This window comes from Rissa tridactyla, chromosome 2 (assembly GCF_028500815.1).
Source record: "Rissa tridactyla isolate bRisTri1 chromosome 2, bRisTri1.patW.cur.20221130, whole genome shotgun sequence".
Classification (NCBI taxonomy): Eukaryota; Metazoa; Chordata; class Aves; order Charadriiformes; family Laridae; genus Rissa; species Rissa tridactyla.
Window position 1 is genome coordinate 165,118,591 of NC_071467.1, and position 27,764 is coordinate 165,146,354.

Consider the following 27,764-nt stretch of genomic DNA (forward strand, 5'->3'; position numbering starts at 1 on the left):
TTCTTCTGGCATTTACGAGCTTTTCTTGAGATGAAAAAGAGAATGTCCTCTTACTGGGGTTGTTACACCTTACGGAAAAGGTTCACTGTGTACGAGGGGGTCTCTGTGATCAGGGTAAGACTTTGTACTTTTAGTTCCCTTATACATTTTGCTCTGCAACTGTTTGAAGTGAAAACACTTTAGCTGGCTTTGAGGCATGGTCTAGGTTTAATCAAGAGTCACCAGAGTCACATTCCCTTTTATTTGCTTTAAATATTCCATATTTAAAGATTTTTTTTAAAGTGTTCCATATTTAAATAAATAAATATGGAACAGTGTTGAGAAGAGGGGTGGTGGAAAATGCTCTCCTGCTCTTTCCCACCTTCAAGCTTACTGAGCAGGATGGTGGTCCCAGGGGAATGAATGGTTTTACTCAAACTAGGATTCAATTGCCTAAACACATGCATCTAAAGCCATGTGTGAACTCCAGGAGTGTCCAAGGCACCAATTAAATTTGGCAGAGGACCTGCAGGAGTTCCAGTCTTTCCCAGTAGCAGATCAAGGATAGGCTAGATACTTCATGATATCTCAGTTTATATTAAAATGCCTCTGCTTAAGCAGCTGAATCCTCCCCATAAACCCTGTTTCATCTCTCTTAACTTCAGATGCCTACAGCACAGATATCTCTGGCTGCACAGCTCACCTTCCTACAGCCAGCCGAGACGGACAGGCCCAGTTAGGGCATCATTAACCGAGCTATTTCAAATTGTTCCTTCAAGCTGGGATGAAACCCCATCCTAGACCTGTCTGTCTTGATCCATTCTCTATAAAGACATCTGGAACACTGACTCCAAGGTAGACATTTACATCTGGGTGGGTCAATTTATTTATAGCTTTCATAGGTCAAGTACATCAATCAACTCCCTGACAAGAGCTATGGTAGGGCAGGTAGCATTGTTTCATGATATAAGCCAGCCCAGACTTAGTTTGGGTTACTCCCTCCCACTGTACATTGTGGCAGGTAAGAAAAGATTAAAGGAAGATTGAGAAAGGTGAAATTAAATGTCCTTACGGTCCTTCCAGCTTCGTTGTTGTGCCTGTTCATGGCTGACCGAGCATCTGGTCTGTTCTCTCGGGCATCCGCAAACTCCCGAGACACCATGCTCCCAAACTCCACGTCCTCGCTGCAGCCCCCCCATTTCCAGCCTTCCCCAGGAGAACCCTTGTGGCGGGTGTCACAGCCGCAGATGGTGGCCGAGCCCTCGGCACAGGATCTGGTCACTGCGAAAGCCACTCCAGCAGAGGCAATGGCATGGACAAAGGCTGATTCCCTGGTAGCTGTGAAAGAGAGAAATCAATGAATAGTGTCCAGCGAAGGGACCATGCATGGCTATGATCAGCCCTGTGAATGCCTTCTCTTAAGGGCATGGCAGAAGGCCAGGAAACTCTCCTCTTCCCTGTGGTCCAGCTTGGACCTACTCCAAAGACATTTTCTTATACTAGGAAGTAAGCTCCTGTGTAGACAGGACCAGGCTTGATTCAAGGCCACTGAGGTCAGCCAAGAAGTTTTGACTAAGGTCATCCTAAGGTCTTAGGATAGGGCTGGGGCAAAACAAAAAGCAGTGAGAACCTGAGTTTCAGGGGGCCATATAGAATAAACCATATAGTACTTTGCAGGCAACGCACCACATAGCCATACCCTGAGCTGCAGTCTTGGCCTGAGATGCACAGAATTTGGGCTATGTTTCCATAACATGGAAAATGCAGGTCTACACTTAAGGACAGCCTCCACCCTTAGTGGTGGGACCAGCAGCAGGTAAAGCACCTCCTCCTCCTTGACTGGGAGAGCTGCGGATGGCTGGAAGATAGGAAAACACCAGGATGGCCAGATACTCCCCCATCCTCACTATTTAAACATTGTTCCCACCTTCCATCCTGAGGCCACCTTCTTTTTCCTACCCTCTCTACCTCACTTAAAGACATTGTTCCATATGTGGCATCTTGCATCTATCCAAAGTTTTACTCACCTGCCTGATTAAGGCCCCTTGAAGGGGGCTGCAAATGAGCTTTCCTTTTCTGTCCATTGCCTCAGGATCGTGGGTGGGATCAGCCAAAAGATTTCATGGTTAGGGTTAGCCTTAGTCTCTGTGGAGACCTTCCTTCATGACCTTTCATCCTAGCTGGAGCTGGATGGGGAAGGGCAGCTCAGCATTAGCCTAGCTTGCCTGGATGCCCATGCTTTTCCTACACTGTGCCAAAATGAAAACCAAACATTTCAAACTGCTTTGCAAATAGGGAATATACCAAAATATCTGTTTTTATTGAGCCCCAGTTTTGGTCTCATTATGTTTCTTCACTCACTAGAATTGACCCTGGAGTTCAACACCACACCTCAGAAAACACCACTGCAATGCTTTTAGCCTTCAGCAAAATGGCATTTTAATCATGAGCAGGGCTATTCTCAACCCCCTGAGGCAATTCTGAGAAGAAACGACGATTCTGATAACTGGCCTCCCTTAACTTCTCATACCATTCCCCAATGAGCTCACTGTATGTCTACAGACCAGTTAGCCAAGAAAGCATGTTGTCTCCGACACCTTTTAGATGGTTAGGCTAGGAGAGTGTTGAAATATCAATGGATCCATAAAGGCAGAATGTTGGGTTTTCAGCTGATGCAGCTTCACCAGCTTCTACTGAGCTTTGCACCAGCTGACGAGGTGCCTCCTCAAAACCACTCAGACCTTCTCTGTATGATATTTTGCTGATCTGAGCTTTCCCTGGGCATTTTGGCTTAATCTTTACCTTCTAGATGCTTCCAGGCTTTACTAAAGTGAGGAGACTTTAATATGCCAAGCCAAAAAGCCAACATGTTCTCGGGGAGAAATCAAAACTGCATGCTTGCAGAGCAGTCCCGGCTGGATTGAGGGCTTAAGCAAGAACTTGTGCAGCACTGCTTTGCTTTGGGAAGACTACCAAATACAACAATATGCAAATCACATAATGTGCATGAACTTACAAGCCAAAGGTATGAGCAATGGCCTGGAACATGATGTCAATGCGCATCGTGAGGTTAGTAAGTCACCAAAGGCTGGAACCAAAAAAGGAAAATGCAAGAACCCTCAGTTCCACAATGTGATTTTGAAAATCCCTTGTTCAGCATCTGTCCAGCCTGGAGGATCCCAGCTTCCTGCAACTGATGACCATACAGTTCCTGAGCTGTGTGAAAGCTCAGCTTTTGAGCATAAACAGATGAGTCCAGTTCTAACAGGACTGTGGACTTAGCAACTTGCACTTGCCTAAGCCTAGATAGAATCCAGAAACCAAATCTTGTGGGTAGGAGGCTTGGTATGGTGTGTCCAAGGGCATTAATGACCATCCCTGGGGTCTGTAAAAGGCAAAGGTCTCACAGAATGCAGCAGATAGATAAACTGATGGGATGAATGCCGTTACCCTTTAGTAGGGAAGTAGAGGGTATAGTGCCTGACCAGAGAATAGCTGACACACCTTCTACCTCCTCCTACTGTGGCCTAACTAATCTTGAAACCTTTTGATGTGCTGCTATGCCATGGACGGGAAAGGAAGATCACACTTCTTCTGTTCCCCTCTTCTATCTAACAGCTGAAATGGCTAAAGCACATTGCTCGGATAGGTTAGCTCTCATCTTTCAGGAATCGCCCCTTCCTCTGCTCAGGAGGAGAGACCTGATCCAGACCTTTAACTACTTGGGAAGGTGCTATAGGTGCTGAAGTGATGTTTGCAAATGCCATGGAGAGCCCCTGTGCCTTGCCGTACTGGGACTGACAAGCAAGCACCTGCAGCCAAGGTGTTTGTGCGGGAAACCTTCTCCTGCATGGGGAAGACAGGGATGGCCTTGGCTCAGGAGTCCACAGGTCGTGGATCCCACCCAGGCTTCAACAGGAGCCATTAGCTCAGCACAGAGGTGTTTGTGCATTCAGGTGCAGAGCTCACCAAAAACCCAGGGAGCTTCAGGCAACACAGACAGAAGGTCTGCAGGTTTTCTCTATTTTCCAGGACTTGGTTGCAGCTTTCCAAGGGGTTACAGGAGCACTGATTTGGTTGTAGATACCCAATTCTGCCTAAAACCCAGGTCCGTTACCTAAACTCTCCACTGGTGCTAGCCCTTACAGAAAGTCTACAGCTCCAGGAGGGTATTGATAGGATTTGCCTTAAGAAGCACCGATTATACTCTGCTCTCCTCTTCCCAGAAAGAACACGATGCCTTTTACAGCCAGAATACGAAGTAATCACTCCCCTGCTTTTGAAATGCAACCACCCCTGGGGTGGAGTGCAGCCACCACTTAACAGCACACAACAGGAAGCAAATAGCATTGTATCTGATGGTAACTACCTGGGGAATGTAGGCAGGCAGAGCTAAGAAGCTGAAATCTGGCCCCAGGCACTGAGGTTAGGAGTTTGTCTCTTGAGAAAGTTGCAGCCGATCTCTTAATGACTCCATGAAATTAGGGCACTGGGTTTACATCCCCTAGCCCTAACTTAAGGCACCAGGTTCAATATTGACGCAGATGGAAGAGTGCCATCGCGTGAATCACGTCCTGCCACCTCCTAAGTTATAGGACTGTCCTCCGATTACTAAGCAGACCTGACCCTGCTGAGCTCTGAAGAGCTCCCCAGGTTGTAGCCGGAGGCGGTGTGGCTGCAGGAATGGAGAAGGAGTGTATAGAGATACAGATAAGCAGAAGGAAAGCATGCACTTGTAATGGAAATGAGGGGTTATTAAGGTGCCATATAAAAATGCAAGAGACTTAGCAAAGATAACAGGAAAGTGCAGTATATTTGTCAGGTCGCCTCATTCCTCTCTGGGTGGTTCTGGTAGCAGGAGACAAGTAGCTCGTTATGACTTGAAGAGACCTTCTGGAAAGTCATCTGGCAAGAGAAGGTTAATAGGGACTAATACCTCATGGGGATGTTGACTTATGAGCATTTTAACCACTTTGTTTTCAGTGCAGCACAAGGTCACCAAAGCTCTGGCTTCAGCTTGTTTAATTCCTGCCTGCTCCTGAGTTTCCCTGCAGGGCTTAGAGACTTGGATGGCTGGAGCTTCAAGGTACCTACCCCATTTTGGACCCTTTGTTGGGGCTCGCTATCAGTGAAAAACGTGCTGAGACCTACAGAGGGCCTTTAGGGATGCTTTGCAGCTGCCCACTTATGCAGAGCTCTCTAAGTCCCTGGTCCCTTCTAGAAATAATTTCCTAAGGAGCCCAGTCTGTGAAGCTGGGAGCCTGAACATCCCATGCAGAACACCTCTGACCGCCCTGCCTCAGCAGCAGAAACATCTTGGGATGCAAAAACACATGGCTGGGCAGTAACAATATGAGAATTCAGAGGCCTGAGGATGAAGTGACCTAAGATTTGATTTCTTGCTTTCACAGAGCTTTTTAATGTTACTTTTGGCAAATCCTTTAGTCAGTCTATGCTTCTGCTTCCTTATCCATACACCTGGGGACAATCCCGCTTATCTCCTCAGGAGCCTGCAATGATAAATTCAGTGACGTTTTCAGAATCGTGAGCAGAAGGGGTTGGAGCCGAACAAAAGGTCATCAAGATGTGGGAGGAGGAAGGCAAATGAATAACTGTGTAAGTATCTTCACTGTCTAATATATGAAACCTGGTCTCATGGATTCTGCTGCCCAGACAGTGACTTATTTTCCCTGAATCTTTCTCTGAATGACTAAATGATTAACCCCAGGTCAGGTAGATATTCCAGATACGAGGGAGGAATGACTACAGTGAGGTAGAAAGCTGAACATAATGGTTTATTTTGGTTTTATAAAGCTATAGTCCTTTTTTACCACCTTTGTACCAGAGTATTGAACCCCTGTTATCCCTGCTCTTGACACCCTAAATCTTTCGTTCCTCCTTACACAGTGGCCTGGTGGTAACAGTGGGTTCCTGGGACAGGGCAGCACAACCTTCCTTCAGATGTGTTGGGAGCTGAAGTTGAAAGTCTTCTGTCCTGGACCACAGTCCAAAGAACTAGGTGGTATTTTAGAAAGGGGACAACACTCTTTCCACTGACTGCTCTTTAAAAGAAAGCAGTGAGATCTGTGCAGTCAAGAAAGAAAGAAAGAAAGGGAGGGAAGGGAGGGAGAAAGATGTTTTGCTTGAGGTGGTTCTGGGCTATACACATTATGAGAAAGGAAGCAAACCTCAGCAGCTGGATAAAAGACAGCCAAAGAGTAGAGACGAACCCTGCTCTAAGGGTTTTCCACTCAGAATCCCACTTTTCTAGATGGTTTTCCTGAAGGTGTGGAAGATCCCTTGAAAAAGGAACCTTGATGTCTCCAGGACAGATACTGAGTCTGCTCTGTGGAGACAAACTTCCCATGCCAACCACCCTTTACTGCCCAGGACTTTGTCACCATCATTTTTGAAACTAATGTAGTAAAACACTGACTAAATGCCTTTCTGGGATGGATAATGTATAAACAACGTAGAAAAGAATAGAATTGTCTCAGATTGCTCTGGGACATATATGATAGTGAAGCAAAGAGTTCCCACATCTTAGCCACTCCTCCTAACCTTCATTAGCATGTCTACTCTTGAACAGAGGATCCTACTCCCCATCCCACACTAGGACAGACATTGCAATGGTGTGGCTGCAAGCCTTGAATTTCTGACACTGCAGATGTCTTGAGTGCTCTTGGGAAAGTCACTTATTATATGGGATAAAATGGAGAGAATATCATCTCTGCTTAGCAGGACTGCAGGGAGGAGACATGCTGTTTTCTCTCAGCTTCATTTTTCAAAGCTGAAAGACAAGAGAAAGCTACCTGTTGTGTCAGCTATTCCAGACACCCCAACACCCATCTTTGAGGGGCAAAAGGTGTAAAGTCTCTCCAACATTTGTCTGGAAGGGCATGTACCCAGGAAGTGTGAGAAAGGGTTTCAATTCCCTCCTTGGCCCGAGGGGATACAAACTCAGAGCTCTCATGCTAGGATTTGCAAAACAGTTGACACTACATTGACTCTGGATTAAAAAAAAGAAAAAAATCTAAATAAACCCCAAGAAACAAGAAACTAGAAATAAAACTGGGGGCAGACTAGTGCGTCTGGTATTTGGAGCCAGCACAGCCCTGCTTCTTACGCTAGGACCTGCCCTGACAGCTCATTTTCCCCCTGATTACTGTGGTCAGGGTCCTTCTTGAATTGTGGGGATTGCAGAGAAGGAAGGCATTGTCAAATAGAGGAAGGTGATGAGGAATTAGTGAAGTGAGCTTTGAGAGTTTTGGAAGCCCAGTCTTTGACTCAAGGTGAAGTTAATTTTTTTTTGACCGGAGTATAAAGAGGGTCCAGCTGCTATCAGCACACTGTGGTCTCCTCCTAGGATCCATCCAGAGAGCTGCTTTACCTAGATACGGGAGGAAAGCTGCGGCATTCCCTTGTGGGGAAGGTCACCCATAAACACCTCCATGGTGAAAGCTAAACCAGAAAGAAGGGCTTGAATGAAAGCTCACGTTGCACCACTTTGGATGGAAAAGAAGGACGCCAGAAAAGATTACTACCAAATGCTCCTCACCATGGATGCAGGGGCTGAAGTACTGATGGTGTAAAAGTCAGTGCCTGATTCTTGCTTACAACTACACTGAAGCCAAGGCTGGAGGAAGGCCTCGGCTCTGAAGGGTCAGAACTATCTTCAGCCAGAGCCTCATCAGATGTTAAGTAGATGGCGACTCCCAGGGCAAGTGGGTTTCTTTAGGCTCACACTGACAGCTTTGTAGGTGCAGCTACCTTCTGAATAGCAGAAGTGAAATCCAACAGGACTCGTGAGTCAGAGCTCACAGGAGCTGCCAAAGTGTACTTGGAGATCATTATTGGCTTATATTAACATGAATGGCATCACCTGCTGGCCCTAAAATCTGTTTACACAATAAGCAAGGACTACCTGCATCAATGCAGCCCTGCTTGTCCCAGATACTAGGAGAAGACACTCCAGTCCCCTCACTGCTGGCCTCTCTGCTTAACTTGCCAACCAGCAGATCCCTCAGAGCCAAGAACCAAGTGTTCGGGATGTGGGGATGATGTCCCCCATGTTATGATGCTCTTCACATTAAAGCTTTTTTTTAAGAAAGATGGGGACAGACTTTTTAGTAGGGCCTGCTGCAATAGGACAAGGGTTAATGGGTTTAAATTAAAAGAGGGAAGATTTAGACTAGGTATAAGGAAGAAATTTTTTATGATGTGGGTGGTGAAACACAGGTCTACATTGCCCAGAGAGGTGACAGATGCCCCATCCCTGGAAACGCTCAAGGTCAGGTTGGACGGGGGTCTGAGCAACCTGATCTAGTTGAAGATGTCCCTTCTTATTTCAGGGGAGTTGGTCTAGGTGACCTTTAAAGGTCCCTTCCAACCCAAACTATTCTATGACTTTATGATTTTATGATTCTGTGACTGTAAGAAATGAATGGTCACATCTCAGAGCACAGGATGTATTTCTCCCCAGGGAAAGGAGGAGGGAAGGTGGGAAAAATGTTAAAAAGTGTTTTGTTTTTTTCTTTTTTTTTTTTTACGATCACAAGGCAACAAATCGTTTGCCAATCAGAACTATTAAATATTGGCCCAGCACCAGGTGAAAATGGAGAACAGGGAAACCTTTGGCACACGCCGGCTGACAGATCCATCCACGCTGCAGAGATGGTGCCCAAGTGCTGGAGGGGAACAAGTGTTGTTCCCATCATAGAGGAGGAGGAGGAGGATGATCACAGAGGTGTCATGGCTGCTGCGAGCCTGACATTGCTTGTGGGGAAAATACTGGGAACGTTGGAAACAAAATATTGGCTCTCAGGGCCTTGGAGGCAGCGAGCTTCAGTTTCACTGCATTCCTCTTGATTGTAGCAATAGAGGATCCCATCTCAGATAAACCAACTGAAAGGGTTTTATATAAACTGCCTGGCTCTTCCTCAAGCTTCCTTCAGCTCCTCTCTGGAGAGGCCCCTGTTTCCAATGTTCATATTTCCCCTGACCCATCCTCACCAACCTCAACACGTTGGTCTCCTGCAACAGCATCTCCTGGCCTGGCACCGAAGGCTCCCCAGTGACCTCCTTACCCCTAAAGGGGATCTTTGTACCATGCTTGCTGTTTGTGCTCAAAGATTCATTTTCTGCCCATTAGGGAAGGTGGAGAGGAGCGAGTTGTGGCTTTGGATGTGCCCAACAGAACAACTATAGTAGGAGGGGACAAGTCAGGTTCCCTGGTGGGACGGTGAATCATTCCACAGAGCACGTTCCCAAATCCTACAGCATGTGCTGTATTCATACTGGGTATATTGGAAAATGATTTCCAAAGTCAAAGCTTTAGGAAGAGATCCTGAGCTTCTTTAAAGCTTTCATTTCTTGGTGTCATTCACAAGCCTGAACACCAAGCAGCCAAGTACCCTGACCCTGTTTTTCTGCTCAATCACAGTAGCATCTGTCAGGAAGTCCTTGTTGTTGCTCTGAGAAGACTCTGGAAGCTTCAGAAAGATCAGAGCCTGGTGACTGCCTCACCCAGTGGGCTACAAATGCTGCACAAAGGCCCTCTCTGGACATAAGCAACTCTGAAACTCTGCCTCAGCTTCCCCCTTAGCTGAGGGGAAAATTAATATATCATGGCACATAAAAAGCACTCATAAATTCATTCAAATGATGATCACCATTGACTGAGATCACAGACTGCATCTGGCATGCTGTCCCTACAGGACAGGGACAGAAAGCTCAACTTGCACTCTATAGCCTGAGCTTTGAGCATCCTTTCAGCCTAAAACATTACAGGGGAGAGGTGCAAAAGGGAGGACTTTTCTCCTCACCCAGTACTGCATGATGCCCTATTACCCTAGGAAGGATGCTTATGCTTGGATCACTCTTTTTCCATAGGGCCTCCCATGAGAACGTCAGTACCTTGAGCTGGCTACTTTCTTATCAGCACCTTGTCTGGGCTTATAGCCATTGTAAGTCTTGGCAGTAGCTCCAGGACTTTCCAGAGCAGCTCTGCATCGCACAGAGAAGACATGTCCAGAGCTATATAAACCCTCACACTTCTTGTCCAGAAGAGCATGATTGCATGGGATCCTTTGGACAAGAGCAGAACCTAAATGATTGCCTGGGATCCCTTGGATGCAGAAGGATCACTAAATCCATTCCCCAAAGATCCATTTTGAAGACTACGCTCTCACTGTAGACTTACAGATTGACCTGAAAGATTTGGAGCCATACACCAGTGAAACACAACCACCTGCTGCCGCTGTCTGGTGTCTTGGTAGGTTTGTCTCAGGTCCCCTACTCTTTAGCAGCATTTCCCAAATTATTTTATCTGCAGGTCTGCGAAAACTTGCTCCGCAAAAATCACCAGTCCTTGGGAGATGCAGATAATCGAGGCTTTCAGGTCTAACTCTGAAATTGGATGGGGGCAGCTCCAAAAGCAGATGCAGCGGTGGGAGAAATGCAGCTTCGGAGCACCCACACTGCAGCAAGTGATGCCAGCCAGGAGCTGCCCCGCGGATCCATGCCAGGCTCTGCGTGATGCCACAGCCTATGCCCTTCTTCACAGAGAGCCAAGCCAACCCCATGCCCAGCTGATTCTGCACTGTTTCTCATCAAAATCCAGCTCCAGGGTTTGTTTGACTTTTTTATCCTTTTAAAAATCAGGCCCCTAAATGCAAAGACTTATGCAAATGTGAAGCATAATAACAAGAAGCTAACCACACTTTTGCATATCTTAAAGGAAAGGTTAGGTTTGGGTCCCATCTGTGTTTTGAACGAAGTTCTGATTGAGTTCTTGTTTCCTCTGAACCAGCGTGCTAGTGTCAACACATCCCTGGGAAGATGAAAGGCCCTAAAAAGACATTTGATCAGATTAGCCGTGATTCAGATCATTGGAGGGAAATTATTAAATGGGCAATTCCTGCCAGGGAACATGAAGGCGATACAGATAAGAGGGAATGTCGTATTGAAGGAGGTTGGATTAACGCAGTTTGTAAAATCCTGAAGGCCAAGCTCCCCTAAAACATCTGAATTATGCTTTTTTTTTTCATTTCCTTTTTTTTTTTTTCATGCTTTTTTTTCTGCTGGTTGCTTATGGTTATCATTGCACCCAGCACAAGGGAACTGCAATCTCCAGCGCGGTGCTGGTGCTTCCAAACCTTTCGGGCTTTACCAGAAACAGGTAGAGCCAGATTGTCAGACACTGGAGCAGCCTGGGAGCCTTGTGCACGGTGCTGGGAGCAGGGCCGGTGCTCCCTGCCGCCCTCTGAGCCCTCATCTGAGCTGAGGGTGGGTCAAGGGCTGGAATGCTCTCGCTAATTAGCTACTGTCAAAATAACCCCAGGTGATCACAGGTAACCAGACCCCCAAGATAGGCAAATCAGCAGGATGGTCTGGTATCAGTAACCCAAGTCTGATACCTGCAAAGCAAACATCCCCCTATCTCTCTCTCTATCACCCTATCTCTCTGTCGATCTAATCATTACCATGTATGTCTCCCTACCTACCCTGCTTAATGCAAGCACGTTTTATCTATCTTTCTGTTGGCTTGGTCATGTGTGAAACACTTGGTGTCTGATCCCCCTTCACCGCCTCCCCGCCATCCCGTAAATGCCTTCTTCTGAATATTTCATCGCCGTCTCGAGTCCTGAAACAGCACGGTCCTCTCGGCCCATCGAACCGCCCAAAATTACCCCGACCCCTCGTCTTCCCAACCACCCGATGTCCCTGGGAGGATCTAGACAAAAGGAAGCTGTGTGCCAATTGGGGGTTATTAGCAGAGATACAGCACGCTCATTGTGGCAGGACCGAGTCCTTAATGAAAGGGGAAGGCGGAAAAGGAGTGGGGAAGGACTGGGGTGAAATTCTCCGGGGTGCATTCCAGGTTAAAGGATCACCGGGGTCCCTTCTGGCCTTGACAAAAAAAAGGCAAGAAAAAAAAAAACAAGCCCCAAAGACCGCTATGCAAAACAGCCCTGCTGGTCAATAGGATACGGGGAAGAAAAAAAAAAATTGTATTCTGTTATCAGAAGCAACATGGTCGAACAAAAGGATCGCCTTCGCCCACCTGAGAATGGAATGTGAGGCTCCATTTCGCTGCTCTGATCGTATTTGACAGCCCCCCTCGAGACTGCCTGGTTGGTATGGCAAATCGTCCTTATTACCTGCTGGGGTGAATGAATCCCCCTTTGTGCTGGCACTGTCACGCTGCATTAGGTTGACAATGGCCCAAGATATTTTATATGAAATTTGCCCTCACTTGTGATTAGCCAGCACCAACTAAGTCATAGCAACCTAGAACTATGCATTGGCCGGGCCCCGTTGTCGGCCGAAAGGGAAATCCCTATTCAAATGGTTTAATAAAACAATCTAAAGGGCGTGTGAATCGTGAAAAGCATTTTCACTTTTCTCTTTAGCTTAATCTCATGGTCGCTGGGATATTGTGCTCTGAGCAGACCCCAGCAGGGTGTGGGCTAAGGTCCCCCATCAACTTCTTTTACAGCCTCCTTTTCTGCGAGTTAATGATATACCGGTGTGATTGCCTCCCGCAGCAAGAAGAAACACGCATTTGATGAAAAGGATGGACCTCCTAACACATCCTAAATGGCAACAATTTCTCATCCAAAGGTCACAGGTCATAACCTGGATTTTGAATCACCACCCAGATCTTTTTCAAAGCCCTGCTAAAGCTGAGGGATTCTGCAAGGCCATTTTACACACAGAGACACACACACACACACAGAGACACTGCGTTATCTCCGTAGGTTCCCGCTCTGCTTGAGGCCTGAGTTTAGTGCTTGGAAACAATTGGATTTTCCCCTGGTTTTGGGCTACGGTTTTCTGCCTTTCACATCCTCTCCACCCTGGGTTGCGATACAGGGAAAAGCACAAGAAAGAGGTGGGCAATGCAGAGATGCATGGTTTCTCTACGAGGTACCTCCTGAGCATCCCTGGAGGGTCACCCAGAGCTCAGCACCACCCAGGGCACAAGCAAAACCCTCAGTTGAATCAGCAGCTGGCCATTCACCCCAAACCCACCGCTCTCCCAGCCCCGAGCATCACCTCCAGCAAGGCTTCCCACTCACTCACAGGTGTGGGAAAGCTCCCCCAGTGCTGACCCCTCAACAAGCAAGATCTCCTGCACCTGGATGAGATGCAACCAGAGAGATTTGGCTGTGGAGCAGGGTGGGAAAAAGGGGAAGGAGAAGCGTAAGGTTCCCCCTTTTGCATTTTGGACACTCCTCTTCCTTGCCTGGGAAGCGGAGGAGGGCAACGGCAGCAGGTGCGGGGTCTCCGTAAGGCTAGCTGAAAGCTGGGTGCTCACCTTAACATTTACCTCAACGAGGAACTCTTTGCATCTGCAAAATGAGGCTGGAAATCCCCAGGGAAACAAGCTCCCTCATGAACCTCCCGCAGCCAAGCTTCCAAGCACAAACGAAAGGAGAAGTGGAAAGCAGCATGGAAACCTGTTTTGTTTTCCCCATTTTTCTTTCCTCTTCTCTGTTTCCCCCCCTTTCCCATCACGAAGCCTTGGCCAAGTAGGGGGTTCCTCCATTGGTTGCGTGTCTAATGTTCTCCCTTGAATTTTTCCCACCATCAAGAAGAGCACGGCTTCAGGGAACGTGCACAGTGAAAGCAGCCCGGGCTTTCATGAGCGACCCTTTTGACTTTTGAAATCCACGTTAGCCTGTCCTAGAAGGTGTTCACACGACCTGTGGTATGCTTCCACTGCAGCTCTCCATGTAATTGTAAGCTATCTGGGGCAAGGAGTGATTTTGTTATTATGTGCTTGTACAGTATTTAGCACAATGGGCCCCTGATCTCTGCTTGGGGCCTCAGAGTCTACTGTAATACAAATAATTAACCATAATAGAGCTGGGCAAATATCTTAATAAAACCATGGAATCAATTTGAGGCAATTAAGCAATTTTTCGGCTTGCAGAAGTTTTTGCTTCGCAGGCTCAATTTGGAGAAGGGAGGGGGCTTTGTGTGCTGAAGGAACTGCAGGGAACGGCTCACCCCCCTGCAGCAGGCTTTGGCAATCTTTTTTTTTATTTATTTTTTTGTGGGTTTCAGTTTCACCCCACTGGGGAGGCGGAAAAATTTTATGCAGCTCCCAAAGCACAAAGGGCTGGTGAGAGAAAGCATGGTTTGGAGGCTGGATCTGTGGTTCCTGGGGAAGAAGGGGCTCAGTCTGAAATATCAGACTTTCAAGCAGCTCATCTGCCCTGCCACCACCCCAATTGCCCACCTGTGAAATGGAAAGTGATCATTACCTTCCTTCTTTCTAATCCCAAGCATTTGAGAAAGCAACTAGCTGCTGAAGCAATGGGGATTGCAGATCTATTTAGACAGAGAGGAATAAGAAAATGGCAAAGCCCCGGACACAGACTGGGTGATTTACAAGCAATTATAAGTCAGCAGATAAGCTTTGGATGACAGATATTCTGATTATAGTTGAAGCTCTTGTACAATTTGCAAGTGGAAAAGGGAGCTAAATATATTGAACACTTGTCTGAAGCTATATTTCGTTCTGTACTTGTCCATCATGGAGGGAGTGCACATGAGGACGCTACAGCAAGGAAGGCATCTTCCAAGGGTGAGCAAACTAAGAAATCTACCATCTCACCCATCGAAAACCGTAACCTCAAGAACTGAACTGCACCAAGTTTTTCTGAAGGAAATAGCTATACCCTCCATAAAAACCTCTGCTAGACAAGCAGGTGAAGACCTTGAACTTTTTCAGGGATAGATCTTTTATGGCCAAGCCTTTGCAGGAACCCTTATAACCAACACATGTTCTAAGAGGCATTTCCATCCTAGGAAGACACACTCAGAAAAATCACAACAGCAAAAGTGAAAAAAAAAAAAATAAATGTATCTATATCTACCCATACACCATTGTGCATTGACAGTATGGCTAAAACAACTCTGCAAACTGGTGATCAGCCTGATGTTGGTTCCAGACACAAGGAAATGAGTCCTAGTACTTAAAAATTGAAGAAAAGGATCAGTGTCACAATGCTTTCAAACTAGAGCTCACCCTCTACTGTGCATATGTCCTAATAAAGGTTCATTTTAGCTACCACAAAGAGTTAGCCTGTCGTTCTGCTGGAGGGTGTCATCAGTTTGATTTGCGAAGCCAAGCAAAAACATGCAAGGTGAATCTTTGGCTAGGAGATCACCTGGCAATGTGTCACACCCAGAATAAGACAAAGAACTTGAGCTCTTGGTGAATATAAGACCACAGAAATGAGATAAACGGTTTTCTGTCAGCTTCACTGTCAAATGACAGACAGGAGTTAAATAATAATATCAACAATAAAATAGACATAACTTGTATCTACTTGTGATTTAAAACAATGAAGCTTTTGCACACACAGTGTCTACCTTGCCCCCACCAATGTCAATGGGCTACTTGTGATGGACAACTGTCCACCCACGTGCCCGTGCCCACACTGGTGGAGCTGGTGACATGCAGTTCTCATCCTGACGTGTGGGCAAGTGCCACATGCTCTTACTACAGAGATGAGGAGCCAGCTCAAGGATTGAGCTGTCTTCAACTGGAACATCCAATCTGGGTTAGGAAAATGGTCTGGGTTTTCTGATGCCCACCAAGAAGCTCTCAGACATGATGATTTCTCTCACTGAGCCATGCAGATTTTTGAACCGGTCACCCCAAAACAATTTCAAAATTGTGGATAGATGTTGTCAAGATTCAGTTCTCCTGCTGCTACACGATCCTTCCCATAATCAAAACTGCAACACAGTTGCTGCAGCATGAGATAGCTACTTAACCTCAAAAAAACCCCAACCTGCTGTAGAAGAGGAGGATACCAAACACCTCCAGACAACTTTCTCAACGAGTGATTATTTGTATTCATAAGACAAGCCAATTTCTTTAATCTTATGCTTACCTTATTCTGCGCAGGTTTCTTAAGCTTGAATAACACCCACCTACCTAATTACAGAGACGCAGTTTTCTCACCCAGCCCCGTGCCATGCACTCGTCAGCCCTCGTGGCGAGCAGAGCTGGAAGTGTGCAGATATCCTCTCTCCTACGGAGGTGATCTCTTCCAGTCTAAACTGCACATGGGTTTTGCCCTCCCAGGCGAGGAAAACAATGGGCACCCAGACTGTGAATAACCTCCAGGTGGGGATTGGAGTCTCTCTGAAGAGAGACAGGGGCTGTGAGCAAGTGGGAGGAAGAGGCAGGTGCTGTGGGTTTTCATCCAGCTTCCATCTCTGTCTCTGGGTTTGTCTATGTTAACCCGTTTTAAGCCAAATGATAACCCTTTGACGAAGCACTCCCTTCCTCAGGCTATACATCATTACAGTATTTTTGCTTCTTCTCTTTCATGTTGTGAGGGTTTTCCAGAGCTTTGCCAACCTGATTGCAAGAAAACTTGCAATTCCAGCTAATACTTCTCATTCTTGCTGCTTTTGATTCACCCAATGCCTGTTTGCTCTTATGTCACCCCTGCCTTTGTATTTGGTGACTGGACATGATGTTATTCCTTAGGATTTTGCAATTTAAATGCTCCTGTAGTTCTGCTACAGGTTGTTAAAGAGCATCCATACCCCACGGCTATGGGTGTGTGCACTCAAGATGGTGGGAAAGACACATGGCTCCTTATCCAGCATATTAACTTGGGGGGGGGGGGGACGACAAGGAAGGGTGATGACCTGTTCTGCCTACACGGTCTTCAGTGACTTTAGTGGGAGTGGAAGCCATTCACCAAGCTGCTGGAGGAACCCAGTACCTCAACGGTTTACTGACCGTGCACATCGCTTTCATCCCTGCCTATCTCACAGCAACAAAATCAAAGCTACACATCCTGCAGTCTCTTGGGACGGGAGCTGCTAAAGATTCCTCTCTTGCTGTTAAATGTAAGCTCCCTCGGTGGCAACACTGCTGCTGCCCTATGTAATGAGTGGGGGTAGATCATATGTGAAGTGCGGGGGGAGAGGGGGGAAGACCAACCAGGAACCCTTAGGAAATATCTTTGAAAATCAGTTACTGAATAAATCGAGTAAAGTAAAAAATGTATTTTGGCCAACAGCAGAACATGGGGCCTGATTCTCCTCTTGGCGTGGTGTAAATCAGAATAACCTTTATCTAATTCAGTGGATGTGGCAGAAAAGTTAGGCCAGCATGATTAGGGGTGCATCTTGGTATAGAAGTATTTTTTTTTCCTACAAAACCTTACTTTTTCTAATGAGACATTTGTTATTTTGCATGAAACTGGTATCTCGGTGCACTGGCAGGCTCAGCCCCTGCTTCAGAAAACCTTAAAATCATAGAGATCAGACTTGGACCTCGCACCCTTCTGCCCAAAGGCAGGATCCACTCTGCCTTAACTATCCCTGACAGATGTTTGTCTAACCTGTTCTCGAAAACCTCCCAGGTCGGAGCTCCCACCCCTTCCCCAGGCAATCTATCCTCATGCTTCACTACCCTTACCGTTAGACCGCTCTTCCTAAAGTCTAACCCCAGTCCCCCGGCTGCGATTGAAGTTGACGTAGAGGAGAACTTGTCAAATTAACCTGGGCAAACCGAAGGAGGACATGGAAGTGCAAGGAAGAGGAGAAAATGAAGTAATGCTGTGGAGTTGTGTAGTGGATCTGTGGAAGAGCTGGGAATAGAGCTCAGGTCCCTTGACTCCATAACTTATGCCTGCGTAAGCAAGGGAGCCCTTTACCTTATTAATCCCACCGGGTACCTCGCCTTTCTCCTGGACTTTTTTTCTATGCTCCCTCTTCTCACTTCCTTCCATCTCTCGTGTTAATTACTCTTGCCTTTCAGCATCTCACATGTGCCCTCAGAGGGAGAGGCTGTTGCAACACACGCAATCTTCGACTGATTCATCCCTTAGCTTATACATGACTAACACTCATGCTATTTGTCTAACTATTTCGATTGATGAACATTTAATACGTAAAAATTTAATTAAAGTGTTATTCATAAAAAAATATCTGGGCCAATTTATTTTTTTTTTAAATACCCAAAGGGAATATTCCAATTAGGGACTAAATGCCAGAAAACACTGTCAGATTTTTTCCACCCATCTCTAATCAAAGCAGCAGGTTTTGATATTATAAAGAAAAAGCCACCAAACCCACAACAATATTTACAGGCACTCGCTCTGCAGGTGCAGAGATCAATCCTGAGAGAAGCTGAGAACTTCCAGCTCTCAGTGGAAACCAGTGGAAGTTACTCTGAGGAGAAGCCAACTATGTACTCAGAGCCAGCTCCTCACCTAGTGGATCCATGCTAATGCTCTGATTGGAGAATTTGCTGAATCTTTCTAATCAGCTTGGTCCTGCAACCTTTAATCATGCAAATGGCTCAGGTCTTCAGTGCAGTTCCAGACTTGCCAGCACAAGGCTTGCAGGACTGAGTAGGAAAGGGGAATTGGCATTTGTGCCGGCACAATAAAGTTTCTGACGGTTATGGGCCTGAAAAAGCATCTCTCCAAACAGATGCTTCTCCCAAGTTAGCTGGGAGGAGTGAAAACTCTTTGGCTTGCATAATACATGGCCCAACAAGTCTCTTAATGGACAACATCATACGGGAGCTTAGTGGATATATTAGTATTTCCTGCTTCCAGATAGGCAGGGACTACTAAGGTGAAGGAGTTAGAAACCATGGCCCAAAACCCCCCAGCAAATATCTGAATTTGTATATGCTAAGAGGAACAACTTGGTTTGGGTCTTGGGAAAAGGCTGACGTCAAGTCACCCAGTCTTCAGTTTACGATCATCCAGACCTAATTCACAACCTTGGTCAGAAAGTCTGGTCTCCAGCAATTTCAGGTAACTGTGTAATAGTGGTTCAGTTCAAAAGTCTGCCCAGGACAACTCCCCACAACACAGCTGGGTGTGCTGTGCACAGTGTACAGCGGGTGGTATAACCGTGAGGACACAAGTGTCTTGCGTGACTTACAACCATGTGCCACACCAGTTGGTGCTGATGGTGACCGTTGTCCTCCCTACCCCTTCCCAGCCTCCTGCCATCCGCCACAAGCCATGAAAACTTGTGCTTCCTAACATTGTCAGTGTTAATAAACTCAACACTTTCAGTATGAAACAACAAAACCTCCAGAAAAGCGATGACCAGTTTTGGTCACCAACATCCCAAACAGACACCTTCACCCCAAACCTTCAGCTGCTCCATGGCTGACATCTACCTACAGGTTTTTGAGACATTTTCAAGGCTTTTCAAGACGTGTGAAAGTCTTGAAAGGCCTCCTTATCATTCCAGTGCAAGCCCAAGGAAGCTGTAGAAATATCAGAATTTTCCTCAAACTGGAGTGCCTGTTTCCTATCCACACCATGGAAGTCACAGCTGCCATGCCAAAAACGAGGCCAAGAGAAATGTTGTGCATCACATGTAAGGAGTGGTCCCCAAACTCTCTAGCAGGAGGCTGTGGGTGAGTCATGGGATTTGTTCTTCTTGGAGATCTCCAGGCCCATTTAACCCAAGTCTTCATGTCAGGCATTTTTATAAGGTTGTTGCAAATGCTCAGTCATTTATGTCTTCAGCGGGGAGATAGTAGGGTACCTGAAGTATGTGTTGGTACGTGATTTACCTCCATGGAGCAATAGCCTTGCAGTCCACACGTAGGAGCTGTTAGATATGCTAATACGTGAACACAGGCCTCATTTTGAAATCTTAAAAGGGGATTAGAGCAGATGAGTCCTCATTTAGTTTTCCAGAACAGTGGCAAAGATAAATCTGGCTGCTCCTTTGCAGGGTGTTAAAGGGGGATTTCCTGGTGGGCGGGTCTCCTCTGTGGGGTATTATTGTATTGATGGTGGGGCGGGAAGGAATGGATTAAGCAACTGGCAATAGGATACGGAGCCTTTGCATGTGGTGACAATGGATGTAAGCTGGGGAGGGTGGAAAGCTGTCAGTGGGCTATAGGAAATCAGGTTTGGTTCCTGGCTTATTCCTGGAGACCACACTGTTGCTCTTGAGCTGAGAATTACTCTTCAGAAATTCAGCCATGGCTCCCACGTTGGGTATGTCACCTGCGATCGGACACAGGGCTCAGGTGGTGTGGACACTGCTGGACCTCCTGGTGCGGAAGGCAGTCAGCCAGTTGGAGCTGCTGAAGTTTGGTCACCCATACACTGCCCAATCCTATCCTACAGTGTAGCAATGCCAATGCTGGTAAGAAATGTTGTGTCCTGCCCATAAATCATACCTGGGCCTTGCCATCCACTTGGCTTCCTTGAATATGTGCAGGTTTTCTGCTATGTTTCTTGGCTATGGTGGAGATTTTGGTATGCTTTTCTTCTAACATGCATGGTTGGTGTTCTACTCTTAATAAATATAGGTGCTGTGGGAATCACCATTAACTTTTGGTGCTAATGTGGGGGATTGGTGGAAGCCTGCAGAGAGCTCAGGAACTGAAAGCAGAGCTGAGCAGAGCAGAGCAGAGCTGAGTAAAGCAGAGCTGAGAATGGGTTTCCACTTCACCCCGGAGGTGTGGTCTCATTTAGAGAGGAGAGATTTTGGTGAGGAACTGCAGAGATTCTTCAAATTTCAGGGCCTGTGTTTGCCCTTATTTTAATACCAAGTGCAACATTCCAGTCTCTGAAGCTCAAAGTCCTGTTGAATAAATACATCTAACTTAAGAAGCAAAATGTCCACAATCTGCAGATTCCCACAGTCTCACAGGGCTGCTTAGAGATCAAGCACAGAAATGAAGAGCTCCCAGCTGGTAAGCCCACAAAGAACACGCATACTTCACACAGATTGGTTAACCTCAGTTGGCTAAGTCAGGTTAAAACAGTTTTTTAAGGCAAGGCAGTTTGTGTATGAGTTCAGGTATGTAGCTTAAGTTCAAATGGTTAGGGCAGGAGCAGTTCCCCAGCCGCTCCTGAATCCCATGTGGCTCTCCAAAGTTTTGCATATGGTTCTTTGCCCCAGCTATGGCATGTGGTTGGTGAGAAGTAGGGATATGTTGTGTGGGGGTTAGAAGCCCAATATTGCTGGGCTGTATTACTCTGGCATGTGGCTTGCTTGCCCAGGCCAGCACCAGAGGAGCCACCGTCATCTTCTGAGGTAATCCTGGTACACCACTACCCTGGACTTACCACATGTGGCTTGTAGAGTGAAGAAAATCCACCATCCTGCACTGGGGTTCATCCCAAACTGTCTGACCCCAATCAGTGCCAAGATTAGCTCTTCTATTATTTTAAACCAGACTACCTGTTTCAGTTGCCCAGTTTGAATAAAGAATGCCTTTCTTCTGGCAGGGATGATGGAACCAAAGAAAGGTCTAAAACATCAGCAGGCATAAAATGGGATTAACAAACTAGCAGTCAGCCCCACAGCCTCTCAAATATCAGAAGACCCAGCCCTAGAAAGAAAAGCCCAATATACTTTCAGCTTCTGGTCAACCACATTAGTGGTAAACCCCATAAAATAGGCAAATACTTGCAGTTAATAGTTCAGAGTGCTTGACGCAGTGACCTCATTGAGTTGCAACATCGGTGACTACAGCTTCTTTTCTAGTGGAGCTGTAATGCTGATACATGTGTTTTTAAATTACATCTACCCTATTCTGCAGACTTGGAATAACTATTATTTTGTAGCCAGTACTAGTGTATGAGGCTTGTGACAGAGTTGTAATGGTGAGCATGGCCTTTTGAGCAGAGTATCATCCATTTATAAAGTATTTACATGAAAAGTCAGGTTAAACATGGAGATATATTTGGATACCTTAAAAAAAACCACACACACACAAAACAAACACCTTTTTCACTTTCCTTGTCTGGTCTCTTTGAAAAAACACTAGCTTTATGTCAGGTTGATTTAAAGATTTCAGGGAAGTCACAATAACCTTAACTTGAATAATGAACAAAAGTATTAATGACTGATAGGGCAGGAATATTCTGAAGGTTAGCGGTTCACTTTGGTTGAAGTGAGGAGGTTTGAGGGAGTTTTTAATTCTTATATTTGATTATTCCTATATATTGATTATTGATGATTTGAAGCCTTTGGACAAACATTGGAAATATGGAACTGAAAACCAAGATGGTGCTTTTCTACTGGATGAGAAGTTCAAAAACTTCAGTGCCCATCTGGCCTTTTTGAGAATGAAAACAAGAAGGCAAGACTCCATCGTCTTACTGAATGGAAGTATATCTTATGATAAGACATTTGTATCCACTTCAACTCTTTGCTGATCCGCAGGGATCGATATATGGGGATGTGTTTGGACCAGGGTTATATTTAATAAAGCCATAAACAGGACTTTACAAAACTCATTATTATATTATTATATTAATAATATAATTATTATCATAAGTCTTGCCTTCAGAAGCTCCCTAAGTCATCTCTGATGTGTCCAGGTGCAAGTGACACGTACATTAACTTTTGATTGGGAAGACACTGTGCTCGGGTGAGCTAAATACGGAGAATATTCTTCATTTCAGATGCTGGGCACAGATGATACTTCAATTGCAAATCTCACCAGAGTGCCGCTGTGCTGGACCCAGACTGAACATCTAACAGACTGGGCACGCTCCACAGAGTTCCTGTTTACATCTCTTAAGATACACCTATGTCTTCAAAATTCATCTATCAAGGAATCTATATCCAAAATGCAGTTAGGAAAGCAGACTGAAGATGTTGTATGAGCACAAACACCTTTCTCCACCAAACCCAACAGCACTAAACCACTTTTCGGCCTTTTGTTTCTTCTCTAAGAAGAATCCAGGCAATTTCCTGTTGAAGCATTTCATGACAGGATCCAGTGTTTATAACGGGGGAGAATGAGTCATGGATTTGGGGCTTATCTGTTGCAGCTCTCGTTTTACAGAGCTGTAAGGCTGCTTTATGAATTTAGAGGGGTCCTTAGGAGAGCACTGCTATTGCTTAGCTCTCGGTTAATCTGGATTTAGGCAGCCTGTCAGAATGAAGGAGTTTGGAGAGTATGTCATGCCTAAAGCAAGTAAGGAGGGCCAAAAAGTCAAATTACCATATTATGGGAATTTCTGTTTTGTTTCAATTTTCAGAGTTGAAAATCAAGTGGAAAGACATCACAATTTTTTGTTTGACAAGATAAAGTCATTCAACCTCAATAATATCAAAACACTCCAATATTCTATAGAATGTTAAAGGTACTGCAGTGTGTTTCTTTGACAGTTTAATGACTTTCTATTTTGACATAAGATCACATTCAAAATAAAAAGAAATAAAATGTGCTTTTTTGTTTGTTTTTTTTTCCCAAGAATTCAAATGAAACTATCTGAAATGTGCAAAACAAAACAAGAAACCCCTAACTGTGCATTTTTGCCTTGAAATTGAGAGGGTCCCGCAAAACCTCTCCATTTTGATGCAACTGCCTTTTCTGATGGAAAACTGGCCCAGAAAATAAATAAATACATTTTGACGAGATATCTCCCAGGCTGGATCCTGCATGCCTAGCCTAAGGGGTCTCCAACTTTTTTATGGCTCTGGGTGAACAGAAATATCTCCTTGTGCCCTCCCCACCCATTCGCACTCCCACAACCTCCCTGTGGCAACAGCTTCCCTGGGAAAGTAGCATTATTAGGAAAGGATAAACCATAATTATTAGCTATCATTTAATGTGATTTAGCACCTGGAAATAATGGAGAGGAAATTGTGCCAGATGCTTAGTCAACAAACTGCAGCCTACCAGGAAGCTTTCCATGAAGCATTACTGTCCTGTCGATCAAACTTGAGAGCAACAGTCATAAGCAGGCCAATAAAACTATCTAAATTATGTTGCAAGAGCTGCAGGGTCCTACATGTGTCCTACTTTGGTATAATTCTCTTTGATGTATCCAGTTGTTTCTGTGGTGCATTCTGTGGGAAGCGGAGATGCAGTGGAAGGAGGACCGGCTCCACTGTCCCCATCACAGCCAGAAGCAGAGCCAGAACCAGAACCTGTCTTTTCTGCCTTGCTTCCTGTCACTGGTCCAGGCTGCATCTGGAGAAGTCAGCCAAATAACACGTACGCTTTGTAAACCATTTTTCTTCTCTAGGAAGGGTGAGATGAGTACAGATGAAATAAAAAGTGAAAGACACTCTCCGTTCCTCCACCCACTCTTGAGTTCCACCTCAAACATGTGGATGGCTTTGTGTTTCCCAGGATGCGGTGGGCTCTCTGTCTTTCTGTCTGTGCTTTGCCATGAAGTTTTAGGTTCACCTACATCCAAAGCTCCAGAACCTCCCTGAGGTTCATGATGTCACTTTCTACTTCCTAAAAAAGCCTGCCCAAACTAAAACAAACCCACGAGAGTTTCCTTCAAGTCCTTCCCTAAAGCATATCCATATTGTGATATATCTATAGCCCTCTTTTATGGGCCCATCTTACAGTGATCTGCTGTAGGAAATACTCTCCAGAAGCATTTCAGTAACCCATGGGAGCACATTGAATGGTGAGCAGGAGACCGTACAACATATACTTCCCTGCTGAATGTCTTGGGGTCTTCACCACACAATTCTCATCTACCTTGGCTTCACCCATCTCATGCGGTTTTTCCAAAAAATGCCAATTCTGTACAGCACCCCTGCCTACCCTGGAGTGGTGGAAGTCCCTGCCTACTTCCTCCGGGTGTTGCCTCACATGAAGTTCTCTGATTCTGTGTCTTTGCTTCTCCCAAGACTTTGGAGGCCCCAAAAGTCTGCTTTCCTCTTACTCTTGATTTGTCCTCACTGCTCAGTCTCAAATCAACTGTTCCCTAATCATTCCTATGAGCACATCATTCACTTACGCAACAGAAATCCAAACAGTCATAACAATCCCTTGGAATCATTCTCTCTCCTGGTGGCTGACCCCTTCTTTGTGTTAATCTTATGGATTTTTTCGATGATGAGTCCTTCCTTTGAAGGAGGTGCTCCCTGAAAAATGGGGCTGGGGGAGCAAGGAACAAGAGAAGCTGATCCATCAAGTGCATGCTTCCTCCTGCAGCAGACCTTGGCAGGGAGCATGCTAACCTATCTCCTGCCATTAAGTGCCTTGGCTTTCTGTCGTGTCTGCCCTGCAGGAGACAGCCCCGTTCCCCTGCTGTGCAAGCCCATAGCACAGAAAGAAGCATACAGGGCATCTTTATATGCCCTGTTTTTCCTCTTGCTGCCCTGTCATGTCTGGTCAGGGAGGAATAGGAAGAAATTCTCTGTTTGCTATACCGGAATCCAATCAGATGATCCCACAGCCCCTTCTGGCCTTAAAATCCCTGCGTCTATTCAGCTCTGCCAGCCCGTAACACATCTCACAGGGAAGAAAAGCCACATTCATGGACTTGGATCCCTTTTTGTCAGAAGACTTTGCTTGTTTTGGCTGTTTGGTAGATAGAAGCGCTGGCAGACGCATGTCTAGCTCCTCAATTGACGAAAACCACCCTCGCGGACCTAAGGACAGTGCACCCCATTTCAGCACCCATCCCATAGCGGTGCTTAGGGGTGAAAACCATTGCGTTCCCCTTCCCCCCGGGCGCCTGCGTGAAGGCGAACAAGCCTCCATCATCCCCGTTTTCCTCCCTGGCTCCTGTCCAGCGCCGAGGGCCCATTTGGGGCCGGGATTCTCCCGGGACAAAGGGATGCTAATCAGCTCCCTCTACTGTTCCCTTTTGTCTAGGACTAGCTCCCACGCTTGGACTTGGCACTCTGGGATGCGGCAGAGGGAGCTCCTTGTTGCAACCAGCCTGAGCCCAGTTGGGGAATGCAATGTACCCAGCAGGGAAAGGGGAGGAAGGGGAGGGGAGGGGGAAGGAAATGAATCTATAACTCCGTGCAGCCCCGCTCCCTGCCAGCCCGTCGCATTGTGCACGTTGCCTGAGGCAGAAGTTTCCAGTGCCTCCCGCCGCCGGGAGAGACGCCACCACCGGTTTTGTAGCCACGGGCTGTCTTGTTCCTTCTCCCCTCCCTGATCCCCCATCTAATGTTTTAGTCACCAGAAAAATCTCCATGTCAGGGTTGACAGATGAGGGTTGGTGCAGTGGGAGGTAGAGGGAGCACAGAAAGAAAAGAGGATCGGCTCCTGGCATTGCTGCCATTTCCTTTTCACCACAACCGCTCTCCTGGGTTTGCAGCCTGCGTCTGGGTGTTGGCTGTTTACAGCTGTTTACATGGGCTGTCTCATCTCCAGAGAACTGTACAGATGCGCCGGAGATCACTTTGCAGATGGAGAGGTGATGAGGTCGGGGCCTCTTGCTAAGAAGCCCGGGCGACGCTTGAGCCCACCAAACCCAGGCTGTGCGCAGCCTCCAGTTGATTCACCTGATTGCACTGGGAATGGAGAGACAAATGCAGCCAGATGTGATGCTAACCATATTCTTCTGGGTGCTACTGTACCAGAGGGCTGTCCAGTGCTTGCCCTTGAACACCCCTGAAGTCACAAGAGGCTTAAGTCACCCCTTCTGATGGTGCCCTGGCCGTACAGCAGCTCCAGCAGTAAGAGAAGGAGCTCCTCTACTACTTCATTGGTATCCTGCTCCTGAAGGCTGAAGGACTAACACGTTGGCAAGCTTCCTCAGCATCTCTGTTTGCTGCCCTTGCAACTTGCAGCTCTTGCCATGGCTCAGTAGAAGCTGCTAATCTTCCAGTACTGATGTGGGTTACAAATCAGAGATGTGGCTACAGCTCATCTAGACCTCCCCAAACTGCATTTCCTCCCTGCTGCTGCTGCCTGTACTGAGCTAGCTAGGTAACAGCCAGTTCAGAAATGCTGTAACCATTAATGTGGACCGTTCTGTACCTGTGGGCTGGAACATGGACTCAGGCAATGCAGTGATATGCTGGCACTTATGCCTGTCTCATCCCCTACAGTAATCCCCAGCTCCAAGCTCCATTTACACTGACACTAAACACAACTGATGCTTCTGTCTCAAGCCAGGATCTGCCAGTCTTTTTCTCAGCAGCCTTGGCAAATCTCTGGCCTGCAGTATTTATGCATCTTGACGGCTGAGTGGAGCTTGCATAGTCACATTTTCAATCCTGATCCTTCCAGTTTCCTTCCCCATAGTTACAGGGTAGAGTTTGTAGATCTCCGTTGTTGATACCAGGGCAGCTGCCCAAATTGCCATTAGCAGAGAGGTAGACAGGGTGTGGTTGGAAATCAGATCCTCTTGGGAAGAGTTTCATGAGAGAGCAGAGTACCTCCTACATGTAACTAACCTCCTGGATGGATCAGTATCTTGTGGCTTTCTGCTCATGCCTTACTTTATTGCAGAAGCGAAGAAGTCTGATCTAGAGCAGGGAAAGGGGGGGAAGCATTTGGCACTGAGACAACTGAGATGCCAGAAAGCCATCAGGAAAATATTATGAGGTCTGCTAAAAGTATTACTTTTAAATCATGCAAGATATTATGAAATGGGATTATGCCTGAAATAGCAAAGGACTGACTGTATTCCGTGGTCCAGGAGATCCTTTCCAGTGCCATGTTCTTGCATTAGTAAAATGGCCTCTCCAACAGAGGCTGGATGTCAGAACTGCTTTCTAACAGGAGAAAGACAGGAGGTGGGAACTATTTGCCCCCAAACTGGGCCTCTAAGAAATACACATGGAAGTCTGAGCCTGTAGCCCTAGGCTCCCTCTATAGTCAATGGAGAGAAATAAACATCTTGGTATGATTCATGTTATCCTGAGATAGGTGTCTAAGATAGGTCAGATGAATTGCTCTCTGGAGATGCCGATTGCTCTCCAGTGACTACAAAGGGAGCCTGGGGTGACTAGCTCAGACTTTGACATCTAACTCTGGGAGATGAGATCAGCACTATCAGAGAGCCTGTGGAGCGATCTTGTTACGA

At 46.3% G+C, this 27,764-nt stretch overlaps 1 protein-coding gene across 1 annotated transcript in view; it reads right to left on the bottom strand.

Moving 5' to 3' along the window:
* The window catches only part of WNT3A (Wnt family member 3A), an 88,123-nt gene that overhangs the window by 2,774 nt on the left and 57,585 nt on the right, over window positions 1-27,764 (bottom strand). The window contains exon 3 of the mRNA XM_054191713.1: window positions 1,052-1,317. Coding sequence (XP_054047688.1) covers window positions 1,052-1,317 — 266 coding nt within the window. The remainder of the gene's footprint in view (window positions 1-1,051; window positions 1,318-27,764) is intronic.